This window comes from Gekko japonicus, unplaced genomic scaffold, assembly GCF_001447785.1.
Source record: "Gekko japonicus isolate JY-2015 unplaced genomic scaffold, Gekko_japonicus_V1.1 scaffold745, whole genome shotgun sequence".
Lineage (NCBI taxonomy): Eukaryota > Metazoa > Chordata > Lepidosauria > Squamata > Gekkonidae > Gekko > Gekko japonicus.
Genome location: NW_015164690.1, coordinates 261206 through 285341, shown reverse-complemented (window position 1 = coordinate 285341; position 24136 = coordinate 261206). Strand labels below are relative to the sequence as shown.

General features: G+C 56.3%; 2 protein-coding genes across 7 annotated transcripts in view; one reads left to right on the top strand and one right to left on the bottom strand.

The window, feature by feature from the left end:
* CIC (capicua transcriptional repressor) overlaps nt 1–12539 on the top strand; it is a 37089-nt gene extending 24550 nt beyond the window's left edge. For 2 of the 3 annotated variants that reach the window (XM_015409409.1, XM_015409408.1), the window contains exons 12-20: nt 414–580; nt 715–908; nt 1085–1354; nt 2338–2813; nt 4974–5203; nt 7256–7410; nt 8055–8186; nt 9383–9514; nt 11339–12539. In XM_015409409.1, coding sequence (XP_015264895.1) covers nt 414–580; nt 715–908; nt 1085–1354; nt 2338–2813; nt 4974–5203; nt 7256–7410; nt 8055–8186; nt 9383–9514; nt 11339–11682 — 2100 coding nt within the window. In that variant the 3' untranslated portion in view covers nt 11683–12539. The remainder of the gene's footprint in view (nt 1–413; nt 581–714; nt 909–1084; nt 1355–2337; nt 2814–4973; nt 5204–7255; nt 7411–8054; nt 8187–9382; nt 9515–11338) is intronic. The other variant, XM_015409410.1, reaches the window with a different exon arrangement.
* Nucleotides 12540–15289: 2750 nt separating this feature from the next.
* On the bottom strand, nt 15290–24118 carry PAFAH1B3 (platelet activating factor acetylhydrolase 1b catalytic subunit 3). Of its 4 annotated transcripts, none has more exons than XM_015409403.1 (6): nt 23919–24118; nt 22775–22872; nt 19813–19902; nt 19604–19720; nt 15971–16093; nt 15290–15875 (listed from the first exon to the last, which is right to left on the bottom strand). In XM_015409403.1, exons 2-6 carry the CDS (start codon nt 22853–22855, stop codon nt 15609–15611), a joined length of 678 nt encoding a protein of 225 aa, XP_015264889.1. In that variant the 5' UTR covers nt 22856–22872; nt 23919–24118; the 3' UTR covers nt 15290–15608. The 4 variants fall into 4 exon arrangements, with proteins under 4 accessions (XP_015264889.1, XP_015264890.1, XP_015264886.1 ...); XM_015409404.1 differs by having other exon boundaries at nt 22775–22869; XM_015409400.1 differs by lacking the exon at nt 23919–24118 and adding an exon at nt 23314–23396.
* Between the last annotated feature and the right edge of the window lie 18 nt (nt 24119–24136).

The window sequence follows — 24136 nt, the reverse complement described above, 5'->3', positions numbered from 1 at the left end:
CAAATTTTGTGACCTTTTCTACAGTTTGTGTTGGAGGGCATCTTACCCACTAGACTCTTCAATGCTAGCCGGCTCAGAGCCAGTTTGGTGTAGTGGTTAAGTGCGCGGGCTCTAATCTGGGAGAACCGGGTTTGATTCCTCACTCCTCCACTTGCCCCTGGCTGGATGACCTTGGGCAAGCTGTAGCTCTGATAAGAGCTGTTCTTGAAAAAGAGCAGTTTCTGTCAGAGCTCTCTCAGCCCCACCTGCCTCACAGGGTGTCTGCTGTAGGGAGGGGGAGGGAAAGGAGATCGTAAGCTGCTCTGAGACACCTTCGGGTGCTGAAGGGTGGGGTATGAATCCAATCTCCCCCTCTCCTTCTTTCCGGCCTGCCTTGCTTGGTGCCGACGCCGTCCCTTCCGCTGTCCCCCCAGATCATCCAGCTGACGCCCGTGCCGGTGGTCCAGCCCCAGCCCCCTCCGCAGAGCAACGCCGCGCTGGTGCCCCCGCTCAGCCCCGCTGCCCTCCAGGGCACGGTAGCCGCGGCCGTCGTGGGCTCCCCGAGCCCAGCCCAGAAGGTCCTGTTGCCCTCCTCCACCAGGTATGTATCGGCTGCGCCCACTGCCGTGCCCGGTCCCGGGAGCACGCAGGGTGGGGAGCGCTCTTGTGCCGTGTCAGCAGCCGGACCCCTCTAACGCACACCCTCCCCCCCCCGCTCCCTCTCTCTGCCCCCAGGATCACCTACGTGCAGTCAGCGGCCGGGCACCCCCTGTCCCTCGGCACCTCGGCCTCCCACACGCAGCCCAGCGTCCCCCCAGCCGCCCCTGCCACCACCTACGTCCAGTCCCCGGTGGGCTCTGCCCCCATGGCGCTGGGCTTCACGGCGATCGGGCCGAACGGGCAGGCCATAGTGCAGCCGCTGCTCTCGGGTAAGGCTGGAGGGGGGGCAGGGGTGTGTGGAGAGGCCGGGGCCGTGGGTGTGTGGATCCATCGGGGGTGGGGGGAAGAGCTCCAGAGGTGGCCGTGGCGGAACCGGCTTCGCCTGCAGCCGTTCAGCTTCCGTCCCTCTGTCTGATTCCCGTCTCCCTGTTCCGCTTCCTCTCAGGTCAGAGCCCGCTGTTGGCACCCGGGCAAGTGGGGGTGTCCCCGCTCCAAAGCCCCCAGCTGCCGGCTTCCTGCTCCGGACAGGGGCAGGTCATCACTGCCATCTACCCCAGCCCCACGGGGGCCAGACAGGCCCAGCCGCCCACCCCCAGCATGATCTACACGGTAGCAGCCACGAGCCCCGCCACGGTCTCTTCTCCCACGGCCATCCTGCCCAAGGGGGGCAGCGCCCAGAGCGCCGGTGGCCCCAGCCAGGGCCTGGCCTCCTCAGGTATGGCGAAGCGGGAAACGGCGGCCGCGGAAGAGGCTCCTTGGCCTCCGTTTCATCTCTTGTGTGCTGTCAGAACCAGAGTTCTGCGTTCCGGGTTTCTGCCCTGCGAAACAAGATGTTTGGCATGCCGTTGCTTATTTTGCATAACTTAGTTTTTGCTGTTGATGAGGAGGTGGGGGGACACAGAAGTGACACCCCACTAGGAATCTTACCATACCCCTTTCTGGCTCCGGAGATTTCGCCACAGCCCGCGTGCTCTTAAGAATGGCCCTACGTCAGAGGAATCCGGTTTCTAGACCGTCCAACCTTCCATGCTGAGTCCGTATGTTTCGTGAGCCTGCCTGTAACCCCAGAGTCCGTCTAGTCCTGAATAGGGAGGATAGAATGTGGAAATGGACACCAGCAGACACTCTCTGGTTGACAGCGTCCTCTCTAGGCTGAGTTAGTGTGAGCCTAGCTCACCGTTGTTTAGCCTCCGGCTCGGACGTTTTTGTCTCCACTCGGGAAAGATGGCTCCAGAGCAAACTAATTTATGCAGCAGCCAAATCACCTGCTCACAGCTTTAATGCCAGGAGCTCACAAAGTAGAATTTTTGCTCATGGGACTCCACAGCTTAGAGGGGGCATCGCTTGTTGGGTGTCTGTGGCTCTCTGTGACAGTTTCCCCAGCCTTCTGAGAGCCAGTTTAGTGTAGTGGTTAAGTGCGCAGACTCTAATCTGGGAGAACCGGCTTTGATTCCCCACTCCTCCACTTGCACCTGGCTGGATGACCTTGGGCAAGCCGTAGTTCTGATAAGAGCTGTTCTTGAAAAAGAGCAGTTTCTGTCAAGAGCTCTCTCAGCCCCACCTACCTCACAGGGTGTCTGTTGTGGGGAGGGGAAGGGAAAGGAGTTTGTAAGCCGCTCTGAGACTCCCTTGGGTAGTGAAGGGCGGGGTATAAATCCAATCTCTTCTCTTCTCTTCTTCTTCTTTGTTCCCCTCCAGCCACCCAGGTCATCCCTTCAGCAGCCGCCCGGCCTCAACGCCCACCCCTCAAGCCTCCCCAGAAGGTGAAGGCCGCCATCGCCAGCATCCCCGTCGGCTCGTACGAATCGGCCCCCTCGCCAGGTGCAGGTCGCCCCACTGTGGGCCAGCAGCAGGAGCCCGGAGCGACACGCTACCACCGGGAGGCTGAAGGCGCCGGGGAGCGGGTTTCGCGGGACGCGGGGCCCCAAGAGCCACCACCTTCCCCCGCATCTCGGGGTGCCGAGCAGAGTCCGGCGGGGCCAGCCAAGCCGCAGGAACTGAAGCGGGACTCCTGGGAGCCGGTGTCTCCCCCGTCTCCCCAGCAGCCTCCGGTAACGGAGATGCCAGCCGCCGAAGCCTGGAGCCAGCGGGAAACGTCGGCCGGGCCCAGTGAGGAGAGGGCGGCCCGCGACCCGCTGCCTGCCCTGCCACTGAGTGGCAAAGGGACTGAGACGGTAAGGCCCCGGCCCTGACGACCCTCCTTTTCTCACTGTTGTGGCATCCCCAGTAGTCACGACATGCAGCAGACCTAACCAAGAGCGCCGTTTTAGCAATCCTGTCCACGCATCGTGTTCAGAAAGGAGGCCTCCTTGCCGCCTGTTTCCCCCCGGTTACAGAACTCTTGTCTCTTTTGGGGACTCCTCCCAAACGCAAACTTCAGCTGCATGCAGAAAAGTTTTCTAAGCCAAGGTTAGGCGTTCCCAAGAGTGGTGAGTTTAGATTTGGTTAGATTCGAGGTCCGCCCTGGCCTGGATATGGCGCCAGATAGCCAGATCTCATTAGATCTCAGAAGCTTAAGCAGGGTCAGCCCTGGTCAGCCTTTGGATGGGGGAGGACCCCCCCACACACAAGGGATTCCAGGGTCTCTCTCGACACGGAAGCCGGCAATGGCCTCCGAACGCCTCTTGCCTTGAAAGCCTAGATGATTCACGATTGCCTGGATGACTGCATGACTGCAGGATTGAGGTTTACAAGATGATGCGTGGGAGAGATCAGGTAGAGAAGGAGGGACTTTCCTCCCTTTCTCACAAGACAAGAACTCCTTGTGGGCACTCCGTGAAATCGCTGAGCGGTCGGGTTAGAACGGATAAAAGGAAGTCCTTCGTCACCGAAAGAGTGCTGAACACGTGGAATTCACTGTCACAGGAGGTGGCGGCGGCTACAAGCATGGATGGCTTCAAGAGGGAATTAGATAGGCATATGGAGCAGAGGTCCATCAGTGGCTATTAGCCACAAGGTATAGATAGGGGCTCTGGGGCAAGGGATGCTCTGTCTTCTTGGTGCTTGGGGGGGGGCAACAGTGGGAGGGCTTCTAATGTCCTGGCCCCACTGGTGGACCTCCTGATGGCACCTGGTATTTTTGGCCACTGTGTGATACAGAGTGTTAGACTGGATGGGCCTTTGGCCTGATCCAACATTGACTTCTTATAAGAGGGAATTAGATAAGCATACAGAGCAGAGGTCCATCAGTTGCTATTAGCCACAAGGTATAGATAGGAACTCTCAGTCTGGGGCAAGGGATGCTCTGTCTTCTTGGTGCTTGGGGGGGAGGCAACAGTGGGAGGGCTCCTAGTGTTCTGGCCCCGCTGCTGGACCTCCTGATGGCACCTGGTATTTTTGGCCACTGTGTGACACAGAGTGTTGGACTGGATGGGCCTTTGGCCTGATCCAACATTGGCATCTCTTATGTTCTCATACCCCATAAGCAGGGGGGCGGCCAAACAGTAGCTCGGGAGCCACTGCTCTTTCACGCAGTCTAATTTAATGTTAATAAAAAGCAAGTCTGCATATTTCCCACTTAAAACGTGTGCGCGCGGAAATCTGACTGTCTCTGTGGACTCCACCATACCAGAATCAGAGAGAAAGTGTTTGGAAATGGTTCCTTCCATTTCAGTTCAGCCCAAGAGATAATACTGTCCTTAGTTTCAGTAAGATAGACATGTTGGTCTGCAGTAGAAGAGCTGGATTCAAGTCCAGTAGCACCGTAGAGGCCGACAAGTTTTTCGGGTTGTAAACTTAAAAAAAAAAAAATATCGTGAAACTTTAAAATGTACCAATGAGGAACACTGAGCATAAAAAGTCCAGCCTAACAGCAGTGATCAAAGCTCCCTTTGGTCTCAGAGGGGTTGGTCTCTACGGCGTAACTGGGCTCAGATTTGGACTCACCCGCTATTGTCATTTGCCCGCCAGTGTAGTTCGGTACCTGAAATCACTCCGCTTTCCAGTAAACGGGACAGACGGACTCCCATTCTAGCCGTATCCAAAGAAGTGAGCAGTGGCTCCCGAAAGTTCATTCCCCCGCCACCTATTTTGTTAGTCTCGGAGGTGCTGCTGGAATCCTGCTCTTTTATACTGCTAACTAACAGACTAACTCTCGGCTACCCGTCCCGGTTGAAATTGGCCGTTTCGCTTTAGACTGCCGCCCTCTGGAGCTTCGATTCGGTTGCATTCCCCCCGGCTTCCGAGCCTTCGTCATCATCACTCCCATCTTACCCCGTGAACGCAAGCCCTCCCTGATTAATTCCCTTCTAACTCCTGTCTCGCTGTCTGCCCCCTCGTCTTTGGGGTGACGTTTCCAAACCGCTCACCGGCATTCGCCACGCTCTCTCCTGCAGGCCCTGAAATTCCCCGCGTCCCCTGACTGGAGAGTAGAGGGCCGCCCTGAGGCTTCGGCGCCGCCGCCGCCGGGCTCGTCTTCCCACAGTCCCGGCCTGCTGAGCTCCGGGGAGAGCTCCAGGGGCGGAGCCTCGGCGTCCGAAGGCCCCGAACAAAAGGAGGGGCCCGTGGGGAAGAAAGTGAAAGTCCGGCCCCCGCCGCTGAAGAAGACATTTGACTCTGTTGACAAGTGAGTGATGGGGGGGCTGGTTGGGGACAGAGAGCCTGAGCTTTGAGCCCTGGCTTCCTAAGAGAGGTGCTGGGGTGGATTCATCTCAAGCCCTCGATCCATCCGGCTCAGTATGCCAACCGGCAGTGGTTTTCCGGGGTCTCTGGCCAGGAAAGCGCTTTAATGACAGCTGCCGCCTGACGTACCTGAACTCCTGGTGCCACCCATTGTGCTTGGGACCTTCTGCACAGAAAGCGTATCTTTCTCCCTCGCTGCCAGAAATTTTGGGTCGGTGGGGCGTGAGCAAAGGAGAGGGGGGCGGCTGCAAGATATAAAGGGCCATCCAGATGGTTGGCGGGCCACATGCTCAGCTGGAGGGCCCTTTTAATGCCGGGGGAGGGGCAGCAGCCGTTGTGGGGAGTGCCTCGCATTTGAGGGGGCGGAGCACCCAAACGCCCCATTGTAGCTAGGGGCCAGCGCTGTGCCCCTGTCCAACCCCAGGGCGAAGGACAAGTTAAGTAGGTGTTAAGACACTGAACTGCAGGCCGGAAGGTCGGTAGTTCGGCAGTTCGAGACCCGAGTGCCGCATGGCGGAGTGAGCTCCCGTCTCTGGCCCCAACTCCTGCCAACCTAGCAGTTCGAAAGCAAGAAATTGCAAGTAGATAAATAGGTACCGCTTCGGTGGGAAGGGAACAGCGTTCCGTGCGCCTCGGCGTTTAGTCATGCCGGCCACATGACCACGGAAACGTCTTCAGACAGCGCTGGCTCTTCGGCTTGGAAACGGAGATGAGCACCGCAACTCTATAGAGTCGGATTCGACTGGTTTTCGAGCAAGGGAAACCTTTACCTTTACTCTTGAAGACCCTTGTGACTCCCAGTCTTCCCCTGACGCAGGCAGAGGAAGTGCGGAGAGGAGTGCGGAGCGTACCACGGAATGATGGGAAAGCCCAACGTATCTGTTTGGTGCTCTGCACGAATGGGCATGTGCCCTGTGGGCCAAGGCGGTGTGGGGAAAGCGCTCCGTGGGGGCAGAATGGTCGCAGGACTAAAGGCGGTTGAACCCAGACTAAATTTACCACAATATGGAAGACATTTCCATCAGCAGAACAGAACTTCTCTTCCTTCCTGCCTCCCACTGCATTTCTTTGATCTCCCTGTACTGCTCCTCTCGAAAGGCGAGAATCCCTCAAGGATGGAATGAAGGGGAAGGAAAGTTGGCCAAAAATTACCCCTCTCCTAGGAGACTCCCAAGAACGGCATGTGGGGCCAATCAGAGGTCTGCAAGCAGGAAGGGGAAACTGGCCCAAAATTGCACCCACCCCGGCCCCCCCCCCCCCGGTAGTCTGGATCCAACCTGAAGGATTTGGGCTTTGTTGGGTGGCGAACACATGTGGCTGGCAGCACGTCATTGACCTGAACACAACAGCCAGTCTGGTGTAGCGGTTAAGTGTGCGGACTCTAATCTGGGAGAACGGGGTTTGATTCCCCACTCCTCCACTTGCACCTGGCTGGATGACCTTGGGCAAGCCATAGTTCTGATAATAGCTGTCCTTGAAAAAGAGCCGTTTCTGTCACGAGCTCTCTCAGCCCCACCGACCTCACAGGGTGTCTGTTGTGGGGAGGGGAAGGGAAAGGAGATTGTAAGCCGCTCTGAGATACCTTTGGGTAGTGAAGGGCGGGGTATAAATCCAATCTCTTCTTCTTCTTGCATTGCTCGTTCCTAGGTGGTCTTGCTCACCTTCATGCCTCGCAAAGCACGTGTATCCCGAACATGCCAATGTGGTGCTTTCTTGCCGCCGAAACCTGACACATAGACCTGTTTTTCTTGGGCAAAACTAGTGTCCTTGGCCATCCGTACCAAGTCATGCCGGCTTTGCTGGGTGTCGCCCTCTTGCAATCGCGGTCTCGTGACTTGTGTAATTTGCCAAGTGATGGGAGACCAGATCTCAGAGCCCCATTTCAAGATGGCCAAAGCATGAGCGGGCTGTTATGGTGGGAAGCCGTACGGGCCCACCCTGGGGAAGCAGTTAGCCGCACTCTGTGACCCATACCCCCCCGTTTCCCTCCCCCCAGCAGGGTTCTGTCGGAGGTGGATTTCGAGGAGCGTTTTGCCGAGCTGCCCGAATTCAAGCCAGAGGAGGTGTTGCCCTCGCCCACTCTGCAGTCCCTCGCCACCTCGCCCCGTGCCATCCTGGGCAGCTACCGCAAGAAACGCAAGAACTCCACCGGTGAGCTGTGCAGCTGGACCCGGGAAGGGGTTGCGGGCGGAGTGGCAGCCCGCATGGGAAGACCAGCACTATCTGGGAGACGAAAGTGCCCGGGACTGTCCCACGAGAGCGTGTGGAGTCACAGCATGGCTGGTCTGGTATTAGAATAAGAATGTCCTCCAGAGGGACCAGTCAGGAGATTACCTGAAAGAAGATAAAACTACTTATGTGTCTCAGTGGCATGCATGAGCAAGATGGGCTTGGGGAAATGTTTATGGACTGACAACTTCTGTGCCCTTGGTGGTGCAAGACTGGAATAAAGCTTGTGGGTTTAACCCCTTCCTGAGTCCCGTGTGGCTGTGAGCATAAAGAGGTGGCTTTAGATGGTGGAGAACCGAGTTCAAGGTCTGTCAAATCGGGCGGGCCTTGCAAAACACCACCCTGATCTCCCTGGAGGAGGCGGGTTCCAGATGAGATAGATAAGATGGGGGAGGAGCAATCTACCTTGGGGAGGACTGTTGGGAGCCTAAGCAAAAGATTTCAAAGGCACTGAAGTCAGAGCTGTGTTAGTGGGCTTTCCTTCGATGCAGGGTTTGCGTGCCTCTCTGTCTCTGTCTCTCTCTCTCTGGCCGGCTGACGCGAGACGTGTGGGTGTTCCTTTCCAGACCTCGACTCCTCCACCGAGGACCCCATCTCCCCCAAGCGGAAGATGCGCCGCCGCTCCAGCTGCAGTTCGGAGCCCAACACCCCCAAGAGCGCCAAATGCGAGGGGGACATCTTCACCTTCGACAAAACCGGTAGGCGAGGAAAGAGGGACGGGGCTAGAGACCGGGGGACGGGGGGGGGGACGACACACCCCGGGGGTCACACTTAAAGCAGAAGCGCCCCCTCACCCGGCTGCCAAGACAGTTCTCGGTTCCCCCTTGGGCAGCCCCAGCCCCCTTCTCAATCGCAACACCCCAAATGGTTAAGGGGGCCCCGATCGTGAGCCTGGTCAACTATTGTGAGCGGCCCGGTTTCAACGTGCGGCGAGGCGGCTGGGCTCCAGAGGGTCTTGGTGGGAGAGATGGACAGACAGTGGCCCTGGAGTGCCAGTAAGCTGGTTGACTTCACAAGAGCTGGAATGGATACATTTTTGATTTACAGGTGTGTTAGGCTGAGCTCTTACTATATAAGTTTTGGAGGTGAAAAGTAGATTAGACTGAGTACAAGGCTAGTTATGTGCAATGCACAGATACTGAGTTGAAATTGATTGAACACACAATGTAACATATTTTTCAGTATGCATGTTTGTATTGTTTTAATTAAATACAACTTTGAAAACCAAAACAAACAAACAAACAAAAAACAAGAGCTCTCCTGTTTACTGTTAACCTCCAGCTCATAAGAACAGAAGAGACGCCAATGTTGGATCAGGCCAAAGGCCCATCCAGTCCAACACTCTGTCACACAGTGGCCAAAAACACCAGGGGGCATTAGGAAGTCCACTGGTGGGGCCAGGACACTAGAAGCCCTCCCACTCTTGCCCCCTCCCAGCACCAAGAATACAGAGCATCACCTTCCCCAGACCGAGAGTTCCTATCTATACCTTGTGGCTAATAACCACTGATGGACCTCTCTGCTCCATATGCTTATCCAATTCCCTCTTATAAGAACATAAGAGAAGCCAGTGTTGGATCAGGCCAAAGGCCCATCCCGTCCAACTCTCTGTGTCACACAGTGGCCAAAAACACCAGGTGCCATCGGGAGGTCCGCTGGTGGGGCCAGTCCTTGTGTCCTTGCAGCTGCTGGTGTGAGCTTGGGCCAGTCACAGTTTTCTCGGAGCTGTTCTCTCCAGGGCAGTCCCCCAGAGAGCTCCCTCAGCCCCACCCACCTCACAGGTTGTCTGTTGTGGGGAGGGGAAAGGAAAGGAGATTGCAAGCCGCTCCGAGACTCTTTCGGGTAGCGAAGGGCGGGGTATAAGTCCAGTCTTCATCTCTCCTTCTCCTCGCAGGCACCGATACAGAAGACGTACTCGGAGAGCTGGAGTACGAGAAGGTGCCGTACTCGTCACTCCGGCGTACACTGGACCAGAGGAGAGCTTTGGTCATGCAGCTCTTTCAGGATCACGGCTTCTTCCCTTCAGGTACGAAGGGTGTTTTAAGAGGGTGGCCGGTGGCCAAGCACGGCTTCTGCCGCCGGATTCCAAGGCCCGCTCCGTTCATTTTTCAGCCCTCCCCCTCCCTCCTTTTAGAAGGGCTTCTAAGCCAAACACAGGAAGTTGCCTGACACGGAATCAAACCCACCTTTCCACTGAAGGTCGGTATCGTCTGTCCAGACTGGCAGCCGCTCTCCAGGGTCTCGGGGCAGGTGTCTATTCACGTCCCCAACAGCCCGACCCTTTTAGCTCAGACTGGTAGCCGTTCTCCGGGGCCTCGGGTGGAGGCGGCATCACCTCCCGCCGGATTGTTCTAACAGGAGACACCAGAGGTTGACGCCAGGTGTTGTGCCACTGAGCCACAGCCCCCCCTGCAAGGGCTCCCAGTCAGTGTTCCCTCTAAGCTGAGTTAGTGTGAGCTAGCTCACAGTTTTTTAGCCTCTGGCTCACACATTTTTGTCTCAGCTTAGGAAGGAGGGCTCCAGAGCAAACTAATTTATGCAGCAGCGAAAGCTCCTGCTCACAACTTTAATGCCAGTAGCTCACAAAGTAGAATTTTGCTCACAGGGCTCCATAGCTTAGAGGGAACATTGCTCCCAGTACCCAGTGCAGTAGAAAAGAGCAAAAGTTCAGTAGCACCTTCAAGACTACTTATGCATCCTGGCCACTACCTATATGTAAGGCTTGAGGAAAAGAGAAGAGGAGAAGAGATTGGGTCAGCCATCTCCCATCTTCGCCCAAAAGAAGGGAAGAAGAGACTGGATTTATACTCTGCCCTTCACTACCCGAAGGAGTCTCGGAGCGGCCTACAATCCCCTTTCCCTTCCCCCTCCCCACAACAAACACTCTGTGAGGTCGGTGGGGCTGAGAGAGCTCTCTCGAGGACTGCTCCTGAGAGAACAGCTCTGAGAGAACTTGTGAGTGAACCAAGGTCACACCAGCAGCCGCATGTGGGGGCGTGGGGACTCAAACCCGGTTCTCCCAGATCAGAGTCCGCGCTCCTAACCACTAACACCAGACTGGGCTCTGAATGTATCTGAAGAAGTGTGCATGCACACGGAAACCCACACCCAGAATTAAACGTCATTGGTCTTAAAGGTGCCACCGGACTCAAACTTTGCTCTGTTGCTTCAGACCGGCACGGCCACCCACCGTGAATCTTTCTTCAGAGAAGTATCTGAAGACGTGAGCAGCGGCTCATGAAAGCTCCTACCCTGCCACCAATTGTGTTAGTCTTTAAGGTGCTCCTGGACGCTTCCTCTTTTCTAGCGCTACAGACGTGCTCACTTCGGCAGCACATATACTTTTAAAAAAATGGAATAGTGCTACAGACAGACTAACACGGCCGCCCATCTTGATCTGACCCCTCGTGCCGTTTGACTAGTGCTTATGGGCGCACTGCCTGAGAGCTCTTATCTCTTGCGGGCCCGTAGCTTCAGTGGGGCACCTTGGGGCCTGGCCCCCCAACTTCCTGCCAAGGCCCCCTGACTTCCCGCCCGCGCCCCCCGACTTCCAAATTTTTATTTTATTTGTGGCACTCCCTTGGGGGTGTGTGCGGGGTGCCCCCTGGCTTATTTAAAGGTCCCCTGAATTTAAAAATCCTGGCTACAGGCCTGTTCTCTTGGCATTTTTGTCCTCCCGTCCGCCCCCATGAGGTCTCCTGGGGGGCTGGGCTGCTGCTTGAGGAAAGAGCGTCTCTCCCTTCTGCTCCCGCATCCGTCTGCAAAGGGGGGAGGGGGTGGCTGCTCACGCGGTGATCTGCCACGCTCTCTCGCCGGTGGCCCTGATGGGAGCCGTGTCCTCCTTCCGCAGCCCAAGCCACCGCCGCTTTCCAGGCTCGCTACTCCGACATCTTCCCCACCAAGGTCTGCCTGCAGCTCAAGATCCGAGAGGTGCGGCAGAAGATCATGCAGGCGGCCACCCCGACGGAGCAGGCGCCCAGCACACCGGAGCCCGGCAGTTCCGCCGGCCAAGGCGGCCCCGCCGAAGGGCAGCCTTTGGAACTTGCCCTGGCACAGGACTCGACACCGGGCGGAGTGGAGGCCGCGGCCCCCCTGGCCCCGCCCTCCACCATAGCTGCCGGCTGGGACTGTAACCAGCAGTCTTCCCCTGGGGGAGGCGGCGGCGGCAACGGCAGCAACACCAGCGGGAGATGAACGAATGGCGACCGAGCTGCCGAGCAAGATATGAAACAGCCTTGCGGGGGGGGAGGGGTCCCGGAGCTTTGCCCCCCATCTTTCCTCCCCACACCTGCTCTTCCCCCGCTAACTTTGCCTTCCCCAAAAAGGGACTGAAGAGGGGGATCTCGGTTACCCTTTGTCCTGCACGGACTCTTCCCGGTCTCCCTCCTCACACTCCTCCCCGGCTATTTCACCTGGGGGCGGTGTCGGCGGTGGGTTCCTCCAGGTCCCTCCCACGGATCGGAGGGGCGGTGTGGAAGAAATATCAGCCATTCCAGGACACAGGCGGAGACGCCACGAGGAGATCTCCGGGGGTGGGGTGGGGGTGCAGCAGGCCGTGGGCAACAGATAACCCGTAAAGCGGCGGATTCTAGTCCCCTTCCTCCTTTTAACAAACGTTGAATATTTCCAGACTGTACCCCCACCCCCACCCACCCCAATGCATACTCGTTGCTTCTGTGTCAGTTAACTGGGGAGGGGGGAGTCTTTCCACCCACTGCTGCAGAGAGGGGCGGGAAGTGCCTTCTTGACGGGCGAAGGGCCCAATGAGGAGAGGAGGGAGGCGGGGAGTGTGTCGGAAGGTCGACTTTCCCCCGTGTGGTCAAAACCGGGAGTGGAGTAGTGTTATTGGGGGGGGAGAAGAGCCGCACTGACTTGGCAGCGCACAGCCCGAATCCAGCCGGGAGCAGAAGACGGTCTTTGGGTGCGGGAGACGACCCGGCCGGAGAGCTGTGCCGGCAGGCGGGGGGCTCCCTCCCCCCAAGCGTGAGCACGCTGGTGGCCGAAGCCACATGTTGACCATGTGTGACCCCTTCTGCATCGGGGTGGCCCCACCTCACATGCTATTAAAGCTCTTTAACAATCACGTCGGCTGCGGAGTCGTTAAGTCTGTTCCCGAAGCACGTCCTTCACCGTCATCGCAGGTATGGGTAATTCTGCAACAAGCGCAGGCTGGGGTGGGGGGGGGCGCACTGGGCTGCCTAGAAATTGGCCCCCTAAGATTGTTCTGGTTCTGCTGCTTGGGTTTTGTTAAAGGCAGTGTTTTAGGACGTGTGCCTTTGAAGGGGCAGATAGGCGACCCCTGCAGGGGTCTTGAAAGCAGAAGTCCCACCTGGGCGGCAGGGTCCGAGTTTCAGGTGTAGTTGCCGCTTGGTGCACAGGAACTGAGCTCTGGTCGTCTGGCAATCGCTTGGGATTCTGGGAGATCTCCAGTCCCCACCTGGAGGTTGGCAACCCTGAGCAATGGGTTCCCCCCCTTTTTGTTATATCGACTGGGCAGTTCATGTTGTATTCTGACTCTTTTAGGCTGCGTAAAGGCAAACTCCTGGTGCCGATGGGTGGGAGGAGAAAGGTTTGCAAGAGTTCTGTGTTCTGTTCCCCCCCCCCCCCCCCCCCCAGTTTGGCAGTAGCAGAATAAATTATGCATATTTGCACCTTTTACAGGTGTCTAAAGTTCAGATGTGCAGCACTGGGCTGTCGACTCTTAGAACTGCGTGTGTTAAACCAAACAGCCGTCTTTTCAAACTTCTTTTTTTCCCTGACTTGCAAACTGTAGCTTCACCTTCCTTCCCCCCACCCCACCCCTGGATTTTGTTTTCCTGCCTCATGCCCCAGACTTTGAGCAACAGAGGAGGAGTGGGCACACAGGGGCTGTGTTTAATTAATTCATTTATACCCCACCTTTTCCCCAACGGGGACCCAAAGGGGCTTACGTTATTCATCTCCGTTTTATTCACCATTCGGTCCAGAAGCATCTAAGCTTCTTAATGCTCAGAAACCCGTTGGGCAAGAGTTTAGCTTCGATCTTTAGTCTGGTGAACGTTCAAGAGCGGCGGGATTCTAACCTGTGACTCACAAAGGCCCACAGCCAGAAAAAAAATTGGGGGGGAGAGCAAAATTTTCGGGGGGGGGAGAGTGGGGAGCTTAATCAGACGGCCACTAATTAGATTACTGACTAATATAATTGGCGGTGATCTAATTAAGTGCCGCTAGAGCTGGCAGGAAGGGAAAGGAGGCCAAGTCAGCAGAGGACCGCCCTGGTCTAGCTCACATCCATGGCGAAGGGACGCCAGACGCTCTGACCACTACACGCAGCCAAAAACACCCCCCCTCCAACTGCTTCCTCCTCCACGGGCGTTGCTTTCGCTTTCAAGCTTTCTCTGGCTCTTCTACCAAGAAGCGGCAGGAAAGGCAAGAGGGTCCCTTTGGAAATCAGGGAGGGAGAGGAGAGCTCCCCTCCCCCCCCAAACCCACCGCTCACCAATGTTCCCTCTAAGCTGTGGAGTCCTGTGAGCAGAAATTCTACTTTGTGAGCTACCGGCATTAAAGTTGTGAGCAGGTAGTTTGGCTGCTGCATAAAATTAGTTTGCCCTGGAGCCATCTTTCCTGAGCGAAGACAAAAATGTGTGAGCCGGAGGCTAAAAAACTGCAAGCTAGCTCACACTAACTCAGCTTAGAGGGAACACTGCCGCTCACCCGCTGAATTTACAGGCTCCCTCAAATCCTCCAGCTCCTCCAGGGAAGCTTTGCCGGTAAGCCGATCCCTTGCTCTTCTTCGCCTTTCCCGCGTTTTCACGGCTGCTGTGTCGTTACTGAGCGTCCAGTGTCAATTGAGCCCAGGTATTCTTCCGTATGGGAAGTTGGCTTCCCGGGCTTGGTAGGGCTGCCGGGGAAAGCCGATTCTCCTTCGAACAGGCAGTATGCCGTAGCTAGCTGTCTTAGTGTGAGGTTAGAAAACATCCAGCGCCAGCCAACCAACTTCTGTGTGCAGCTGCTGCCGGCAAGCGCGGTAGTCACCAGTTGCCCCAGGGCAAATTCTGGAGGGGGCATCGCCCCAAGCGCCCCTCCCCCTGTGGCTACAGCCCTGGACTCGCATAGCCACGCGAGTTTCCCCACATGCTGGGAGCCATGTCCATTTTGAGTAAAGCACCTTCTGCCCCTCTGTTGTGGAGGTGTTTTTTTGTGATAATCAACGGTGGAGATTCCTGCTTCTTCAGGGAAGCTCCCTTAGACCAGCAAAGCTGCCGGTGAGCTCCGGCCCCTTGTCGTTGAACTAAGGGGGGGGGGGACGAAAAAGAGATTGGATTTATACCCCGCCCTTCACTACCCAAAGGTATCTCAGAGCGGCTTACAAACTCCTTTCCCTTCCCCTCCCCACAACAGACACCCTGTGAGGTAGAAGAAGAGATTGGATTTATACCCCGCCCTTCACTACCCAAAGGTGTCTCAGAGCGGCTTACAAACTCCTTTCCCTTCCCCTCCCCACAACAGACACCCTGTGAGGTAGGTGGAGCTGTGAGAGCTCTTTCGAGTACCGCTCCTGGGAGAACTTGTGACTGACCCAAGGTCACCCGGCTGGCTGCATGTGGAGGAGTGGGGAATCCAACCCGGTTCTCCCAGATTGGAGCCCGCGCACTTAACCACCAAACTGGCTCTCTCGATGCTTTTGTCTTCGGAAGCCACCAAAGCTGAGTACAGCAAATCTGCACCAAGCCCTTAACCCTTTTCGCTCGCCCTGCCAAACACCACCACGTTGTGTGTGTGTGGGAAAGTACTCAAACGCCACAATTGGAAATATGCACCATTTTTATTAAGTAAACAAAAGCAAGTTTGCTCCCACTCGCTCCCCGCTCAGCCTCTTGGCGTTTTGTCCGCCAACGTGCTTGACACACACACACCCCACTCGCCCAGCAGCTTTAAACTGTTTAAAGAACTGAACGCCCAGGCTGAAGTAATCCAATTTGGTCAGGTGGGTGAAGGAGAAGAACATACGGATGATCTGCCCTTCTGGAAGACTGAAGGTGGGCTGTGTGCTCCGGCTTCCCCGGAGGTGCCTCCGGCCCTCCCCCAGCCTAGAAAGGGGAGCCCCCCCCACTATCCCTGCCAGGCAGGAACCAGGGCGGTCAAGAGGCCTTGGCGTTGCATTCTCCCAGCAAGCTCAGCAGCAGCCGGTGCAGCGCCGGGCAGAACCGTGCGTAGCCGTGGCGACTCAGGTGGAGGTAATCGTACATGTCGTGGTGGCTGATGGTCCCGTCCGAGTGCACAAAGCCCGGGTCGGCGTCGAGGAAGGTGGCGTTGGGCAACAGCGGCACCTTGGCCCCCAGCAGTTCGTTCACCCTCTGGTTCCTCTCCCGGAGCGGGTTGGGGTTCTTGCCTCGCGGCAGCAAGCCCTAAACGGGGACAGGGGAGACAAGGGCGGGGCTAAAGAGAGTCCGGGGACAGCCCCGCCCCCTGGAGATCTCCGCCCCCACCGCTGGGCACTCACCAAGACGACCACGCGGGCCTGCGGCTGCTGCTGATTGATGAGGTGCACAATGGCTTCTACGCCAGCCGCCACCTGCTCCGCTGTGTGGCCGTGGTTATTGGTGCCCACCCAGACGACCACAATCTTATTGGGGGGGGGGAGAGAAAGCAAAATAGGAACGTTTTAGCAGCTCCGCTCACCGCAGGAGTTCCCTGTGTGAGATCCCCCTGAGGTAAGAACTGTGGTCTGCCTTCTGTGGGGTTTTTTGGCTTGGTCACCAAGATGTGCAAAAACTTGGGATTTTAACACCAGTCGTTCCTCCCCCCGCCCCCACCCCCAAGCCAGTTATTAGCCCTCAGATGTGTGGCTGAAAGCCTGAGAGCTTTTGCAGAAAGTGTAGAGGCCGGAAAGAAACCGACACGGGATGTAGATGATCAGGGGAAGAGGATTCCGGCAGCCACAAGCAGTGCTTCCCTCGAAGCTGTGGAGTCCTGTGAGCAAAAACTCTGATTTGTGAGCTGCTGGCATTAAAGTTATGAGCGAGCAAGCGATTTGGCTACTGTATGAATCGGTTTGCTCTGGAGCCCTCCTTCCTGAGCGGAGATAATCTGTCAGCCGGAGGCTAAAAAACTGTGGGCTGGCTCACACTGACTCAGCTTAGAGGGAACACTGGCTGCACGGGATCCGACATGTTCTGCAGACGTCAGATGTCATAAATACATCACTGGGTGCAGGATTCAGCAACGCGGCGAGTCCCGGCTTTTGTTTTCTTTCATAAGCAAGGTTCTAGTTCTCGGGGATGCGCGGGTATGCTTGGAAGTGCCTGGCGCCACCCCAGATGATGGGAGAGGAAATGGGTGAGACAGGATTTCCATTTCTCCCTCGGGTCCAGCAAGGTCAGTCTGGTCTACTCAGACCGGCAGCAGCTCTCCAGGGTCTCAGGCAGAGGTCTTTCCCATCACCTCCTGCCTGGTCCTTTTCACTGGAGATGCCAGGGATTGAACCTGAGGCTTTCGGCACGCCAAGCAGATGCTCTACCAGTGAGCTACAGCCCCACTTCATGGCTCTCCAGGGTCTCAGGAAGTGGTTTTTCCCATCACCTCCTGCCTGGTCCTTTTCACTGGAGATGCCAGGGATTGAACCTGAGGCTTTCGGCACGCCAAGCAGATGCTCTACCAGTGAGCTACAGCCCCACTTCATGGCTCTCCAGGGTCTCAGGAAGTGGTTTTTCCCATCACCTCCTGCCTGGTCCTTTTCACTGGAGATGCCAGGGATTGAACCTGAGGCTTTCGGCACGCCAAGCAGATGCTCTACCAGTGAGCTACAGCCCCACTTCATGGCTCTCCAGGGTCTCAGGTGGAGGTCTGTCACATCCCCTCCTGCCTGGTCCTTTTCACTGGAGATGCCGGGGATTGAGCCTGGGCCCTTCTGCATGGTTGGACTAGATGACCCTGGAAGTCCCTTCCAACTCTATGATTCTGTGCCAGGCTCTTCCACGGAGCCACAGCCCCTCCCCTCCTTGAATGAAACCAGAATTATGCAGGATGGACTGACACACATGGATATTTCCGCTTGGAGAGCCAGTTTGGTGTAGTGGTTAGGTGTGCGGACTCTAATCTGGGAGAACCGGGTTTGATTCCCCACTCCTCCACATGCAGCCAGCTGGGGGACCGTGGGTCAGTCACAGTTCTCTCAGAGCTGTTCTCTCAAGAGTCCTCGAAAGAGCTCTCTCAGCCCCACCAACCTCACAGGGTGTCTGTTGTGGGGAGGGGAAGGGAGTTTGTAAGCCGCTCTGAGACTCCAAGTGAAGGGCGGGGTATAAATCCAATCTTTTCTCTTCTTCTTCTATGCATTGCCAAAGAGTTCAGGCTATTTTGTGGGGGGGTGGGAAGACAATCTATTTGTACTGTTCCTTGGCCACCGCAGCCGTCGCTGATGCCTTTCCTAATCGTTCCCTCCCAGTCTTGCAAAAGGGAAAGAACAAAGTCGTAATTTCCCCCCCCCCCAAAAAAAAACCCCTCATTCCTGGAGGGAGATTAGGAAAAATCACCGCAGGCAAATCTGCGTGATTTATTTGGGCTTCCTTGGGTGCTGAACAGACGCAGGCCGTCTCCCTGAACAGTTGCCTTGCCTATATTGGTTCATCTTCTTGGGAGGGAAAGAAATGAAGCCCTCCTTCTGGGCTGACTATTTGCCCGCATTGGGTGGGCGACCTCCTCCCTCCTGCCCTGCAGCAGATGGAAATGACATCACCCTGCACGCCAATGTCGTATCCAGGTGAAAACCCAGACAAGAACATCAGCACGGCAGGGGGAGTTCCAGAGCATCGCAGGACGTGTCGATGCGGCCAGGTTTCTACCCATCTGTGACATCCATCATTGCTGTCCCTTGCCCTGCCACTCAAACTCCCTTACGGCAGCCTCTGTCTCTTTCTGTTCTACACGCCTCGGAAATCTCCTGTGTGGGAGAAACGATTCCTAGGGAGGGTGTGCAGTCCACTGCCGGGGCACGTGCTTTGCACGTCCAAAGTCCCAGGGGCAAGGGGCAGGTAAGGATATGGGTACCAAGAGCTGGGAGAGAACATCCACCGGAAACCTTGGCTTGTGGTTGCCAAGCAGGGTGGAAAACGCTGGGCTAGGTGGAACGGTTGCCGAAGTATATAGCACATGAAGAGAGAGAAGGAATTGGATTTATACCCCGCCCCTCACTACCCAAGGGAGTCTCAGAGTGGTTTACAAACTCCTTTCCCTTCCCCTCCCCACAGCAGACACCCTGTGAGGTAGGTGGGGCTGACAGAGCTCTTGACAGAAACTGCTCTTTTTCAAGGATAGCTCGTATCAGAACTGCGGCTTGCCCAAGATCACTCCAGCAGGTGCAAGCGGAGGAGTGGGGGAATCAAACCCGGTTCTCCCGGATTAGAGTCTGCGCACTTAACCACAACACCAAACTGGCTCTCTCGATGCTTTTGTCTTCAGAAGCCACCAAAGCTTAGTACAGCAAATCTGCACCAAGCCCCTAACCCAGTGGTGGCGAACCTATGGCACGGGTGCCAGAGGTGGCACTCAGAGCCCTCTCTGTGGGCCCGTGTGCCATCGCCCCAGCCAGGCCCAGCCCATTGTTAAAGTGTCGAATTCTCTGCCAAATAATTTTAAGGAAATGAAAGCATTTGGGATTGCTTTCCTTACTTTGTTTGGGTCATCTTAAGTTAATGTATGAGTTGTTTTTTCTAAAGTAAAACCTCAGTATTCAGGTTAAATTGCCGTGTTGGCACTTTGTGATAAATGTGGGTTTTGGGTCGCAGTTTGGGCACTCGGTCTCTAAAAGGTTCGCCATCACTGCAGCCTAACCCTTTTCGCTCGCTCTGCCAAACACCACCACGTTGTGTGTGTGTGTGTGTGTGGGGGGGAAGTACTCAAACATACAATCCCTTTCCCTTCCAGTCCCCACCACAGACACCCTGTGAGGTAGGTGAAGCTGAGAGAACCCTCTCAAGTACTGCCCTTGCGACATTAGCTCCGAGAGAACTGTGACTGACCCAAGGTCACCCAGCAGCTGTATGTGGAGGAGTGGAGAATCAAACCCGGTTTTCCCAGATTAGAGTCCACCGCTCTTAACCATGACACCAAACTGGCATGCTGCCGTTCAGTCTCATACCTTTGGCCGGATGTGTTGCAGTTCCCCGTCCTGCAGGCGCCAGAGCACGTGCTGAGTCGCGTCCCCCGCCATGCTGAAATTGAGTGCGTGGAGGGGGGAGAACAGCTCCCTCCAAATCTGAGAAGGAAAGAACGGAGCGTCGGCTGCCTAGAGTCCACCTGTCTGCTCCACCCCACCCATCCCTCTTGCAGCTGGCGATGCCGCCTCACCTCAAACTGATGTAAGAGCTGCAGCAGAGAGTCGCCGATGAACACGACCTCGGGCTCCTTGTCTTTGCTGTCGGCGATGAAGCGCTGGTGCTGTTGGACGGGAGAGAGGCGGAGGGGTGTCAAGAAGGGGGCGGTGCCCACAGAGGAGGCTGGGGGAGGGAACGACCTAAGGTGCTGGACACGAGAGCCGGGCAGTGCCTATGCCAGTGTTCCCTCTAAGCTGAGTTAGTGTGAGCTGGCTCACCGTTTTTTAGCCTCCGGCTCACACATTCTTGCCGTCACTCAGGAACGATGGCTCCAGAGTAAACTGATTTATGCAGTAGCCAAATCGCTCGCTCACTACTTTAATGCCAGGAGCTCACCAAGTAGAATTTTTTCTCACAAGTCTCCATAGCTTAGAGGGAACATTGGCCTACGCAGCCGGTTTAAAGCAGGGGGCTCTGCAGAACTGGAACCTTTTGCACACCAATGAATGCGACCGCCCCAAAACGTTTCCATACGGTCACGTTCCCGTCTACTGAACGGCCAAAGCGCACGATGGGTCTCCAGGTGGCAAAACATGCCACGCTAAGCCTGTGGCCTTTTGTCACATCCGCCTACCTTTCTGGAACATGAGAAGAAGAAGAAGAAGAGATTGGATTTATACCCCGCCCTTCACTTGGGACTCTCAGAGCGGCTCACAAACTCCTTTCCCTTCCCCTCCCCACAACAGACACCCTGTGAGGCAGGTGGGGCTGAGAGAGCTCTGACACAAACTGCTCTTTTTCAAGGACAGCTCTCGTCAGAACTATGCCTTGCCCAAGGTCATCCAGCAGGTGCACGTGGAGGAGTGGGGAATCAAGCCCGGTTCTCCCAGATTAGAGTCCGCGCACTTAACCACGACACCAAACTGGCGAATCTAACATGGGGGGTGAAATTATTGTTCTGTTTTTGCCATCAAGTCGAAGCCGACCTCTGGTAGCCCCACGGGGGTTTCAAGGCCAGAGACGCTCAGAGGTGGTTTGCCCTGGCCTGCCTCGGCACTGCGGCCCTGGCGTTCCTTGGTGGTCTCCCATCCAAGTACTAACCAGGGCTGACCCTGCTTAGCTTCCGAGAATCTGATGAGATCAGGCTAGCCTGGGCTACCCAGGTCAGGGCGGGACTGCGATGCGGGTCATCAAGACACCTGTCTCCGCCGGAAGGGCTTTTAGACGGCTCTCTCGCCCTTGTTCATAGATCCAGGTGGGCAGCCGCGTTTGTCCGAAGCAGCACAACCAGGGGTCGTTTCGTAGCAAAAGACCTAGGGGAACTCATTAGCATAACGCATTAGCATATGTCACACCCCCTGTCATCACCGGAAGTGTGTCATTAGGCCACACCCCCTGACATCACTGGAAGTGTGTCATAAGGCCACACACCCCGCCCCCAACGGTCCCGGCCGCCACCGCCGGCCTTGCAGCTCCACTGCCGAGCCCCATGAGGGGCCCGGCAGTGGACCTGCAAGGCCAGCGGGAGTGCGAGGAAGCCCCGCAAAGGCCCTCCCTGGCCCCAGGCAGGCAGGGGTGGGGAGAGGCAGGGAGGAAGCAACTTACCCTCTCTCTTCTCCTGCCTCCTCCTGGCTGAATGAGGGCCGGAAGCGGGGAGGCTGGAAGCAGGGGGCGGGGCTTCGTCATGTGCCCCGCCCCCGTACCTCACCCGGGGGGACTGCGATCCCCCGTGATCCTCCCCGAAATGACCTCTGAGCACAACAAACTTGGAGTCCAGTGGGGCACCTTGAAGACCAACAAAGTTTTATTCAAGGTATCAGCTTTGGTGTGCAGGCACACCTGAAGAAGTCTGCGTGCGCATGAGAGCTGATACCTTGAATAAGAGGAGGAGATTGGATTCATACCCCGCCCTTCACAACCTGAAGGCGTCTCAGAGCAGCTCACAATCTCCTTCCCCTGCCTACAACAGACACCCTTTGAGGGAGGTGGGGCTGAGAGAGCTCTCTCGAGGACTGCCCTTGAGAGAACAGCTCAGAGAGAACTTGTGACTGACCCAAGGTCACACCAGCGGCTGCACGTGGAGGCGTGGGGAATCAAACCCGGTTCTCACAGATTAAGAGTCCACCACTCTTAACCACTACACCAAACTGGCTCTCTACACCAAACTTTGCTGTTCTTAAAGGTGTCCCTGGACTCAAATTTTGTTCTTCCTGGTAAAGTTAAGGAGAGGGACAATTCTAAACCCACACGGTAACTGCATTCAATTAACCTAGGCAATCATAAAACTGCAACTGATTTATTTCGGCCACGTCATACAGAAGAACTCACTAGAAAAAGCAATCACGCTTGGATTGGTTAGCGGCAAAAGAACACAGTGGCCAGACACCACAGAAGTCGACACCAGCCTGAGCATGGAACGACTCAAAAGAAACAGTACAGGATTGGAAAACGTGGAGAGAGCCGGCCCATGGAATCGCCAAGAGTTGGACACGACTGAATGGATAACAAAAAGAGATTGGATTTATACCCCGCCCTTCAAAGGAGTCTCACAGCGGTTTACAATCCCTTTCCCTCCCCACAACAGACACCCTGTGAGGTAGGTGGGGCTGAGAGAGCTCTTTCAAGAACTGCCCTTGAGAGAACAGCTCTGAGAGAACTTGTGACTGACCCAAGGTCACACCAGCAGCTGCATGTGGAGGAGGAGTGGGGAATCAAACCCGGTTCTCCCAGATTAGAGTCCACACTCCTAAACACTACACCAACAAGTAATCTACAAGAGCTGGAAGATACCTTGATAAGGGACCCTTCTCCTGAAAGGTCACAGAGGGTACTGCTGATCAGTTCTTTCCAGGGATCGAATGGGGACACGAGACAGAAATGAGGGCTGGAACCCCACCAAGACCCCCACCCTTTCTAACCCCAGCTTTGTTTTCTGCAGCACTGCGCCTCCTAGTGGCCGTGTCTCCCCCCCACTCCCCGCACGCCCAATTTCTCACCAAGGACATCCACCGCCCGTCTCCATGAACGTCAACCACCGGGGTGGGCACGGCGGCTGGATTCTTGTCCCCGTCGCCCATCCCTTGTGCGGATCCTGCTGGCGGGGGGGAGAAAAAGCACACAGACAGACACGTTACACCTCTTATCTCTTCTGTCCTCCCCCCTCCCCTGGCAGGGTGTACAATAGGCTGCGCCGCGACCAAACGCGGGCAGGCCAGGTGAATCTGGATTTTGCACGCAGAGCGGATCTGTGCACAGAACTCGTTGCTGCGGGTCATCCGGCGATCAAAACTGCCTCCACTCGCCTTCCTCCACCCTCCCCCCCCCCTCCCCCCCCCCCCCCCCCCGAGTGGTTTAATCTAGCCCTCCTCAGCCTCACAAAGAGCCGGGCAGGCCCATTCCCCAAAGAAAAGGGAGGAGACGCGTCGAGGTTGGTTTTGTTTTTGCAAATCCTCTTTTGCAAAAATGCGCGAGGGTGGGGATACGACCAGTGTTCTTCGGAGGATCGCGAGCGGACCAAGCGCCAACCGAGACCCACCCGGCCTCTGTTGAGGGTCCCTTTCCAGGTAGACGGGTGGGGGGCAGGATTGGAAGCGACCTTCCATTGTGCCTGGGTGCACAACGGGCTCCATTCATAAAAGAGGTTGCTACCATTTGGGGTGTTTACCTTTTTTTTTTTAAGGGCACACTTTGCAAGGGGCGTTAAAGCTGTCAATAAAACCCCCGTAGCCTCAAGCAGCGCAGGAGAACAATGTCTCTGCCGCTCTCCCTCTCCCCCGCCTGTGGTCACAATGGTTCCGTCCAGTCCTCCCTCCCGCGCCTATTGGTAGGTTCCCCTCTCCAGGATCTGAAAATACCCTGCCAATGCGTAAGGCCAGTACCAACGCAAACAATAGGGGCGGAGAGGGGGGGAAATAGGTGACACGTACAGTCTTCCCCGAGGTTTCGTGCGTAAGACGGCCGAATTCCCACGTTCTCTTTCAGCGATTGTCCGCCGGAGAGTGGGCATTAGCATTCCCCAGAAGGGGGAAATGAGTTATTCCACTATCCCGCCCCCATCCACACACAATGGTTTGTTCTTGTCTTGTGTCTGCTCGGTATAAAGCCAGTACCATTCCACGGGAGAGGGGGGGAAATGCTCACCGGGGCTGGGTGGAAGGAAATCAGAGGGCGAGGTTCCTCAGAGGCGAAAGGAGCTCTTGCGGCCACCAACTTACAACCTTCAGTCTGTCTCGGCCGCGCTCGAAGCGGTCTCTGCTGCGGCTTGGACGGAACCATAGGATAGGGCGACTTGAGGGGAAGAGGCTGCGCTCTCTCATCTCCCCCCCCCGTGACGCGGCGAGAATGGCACCGGCCACTCT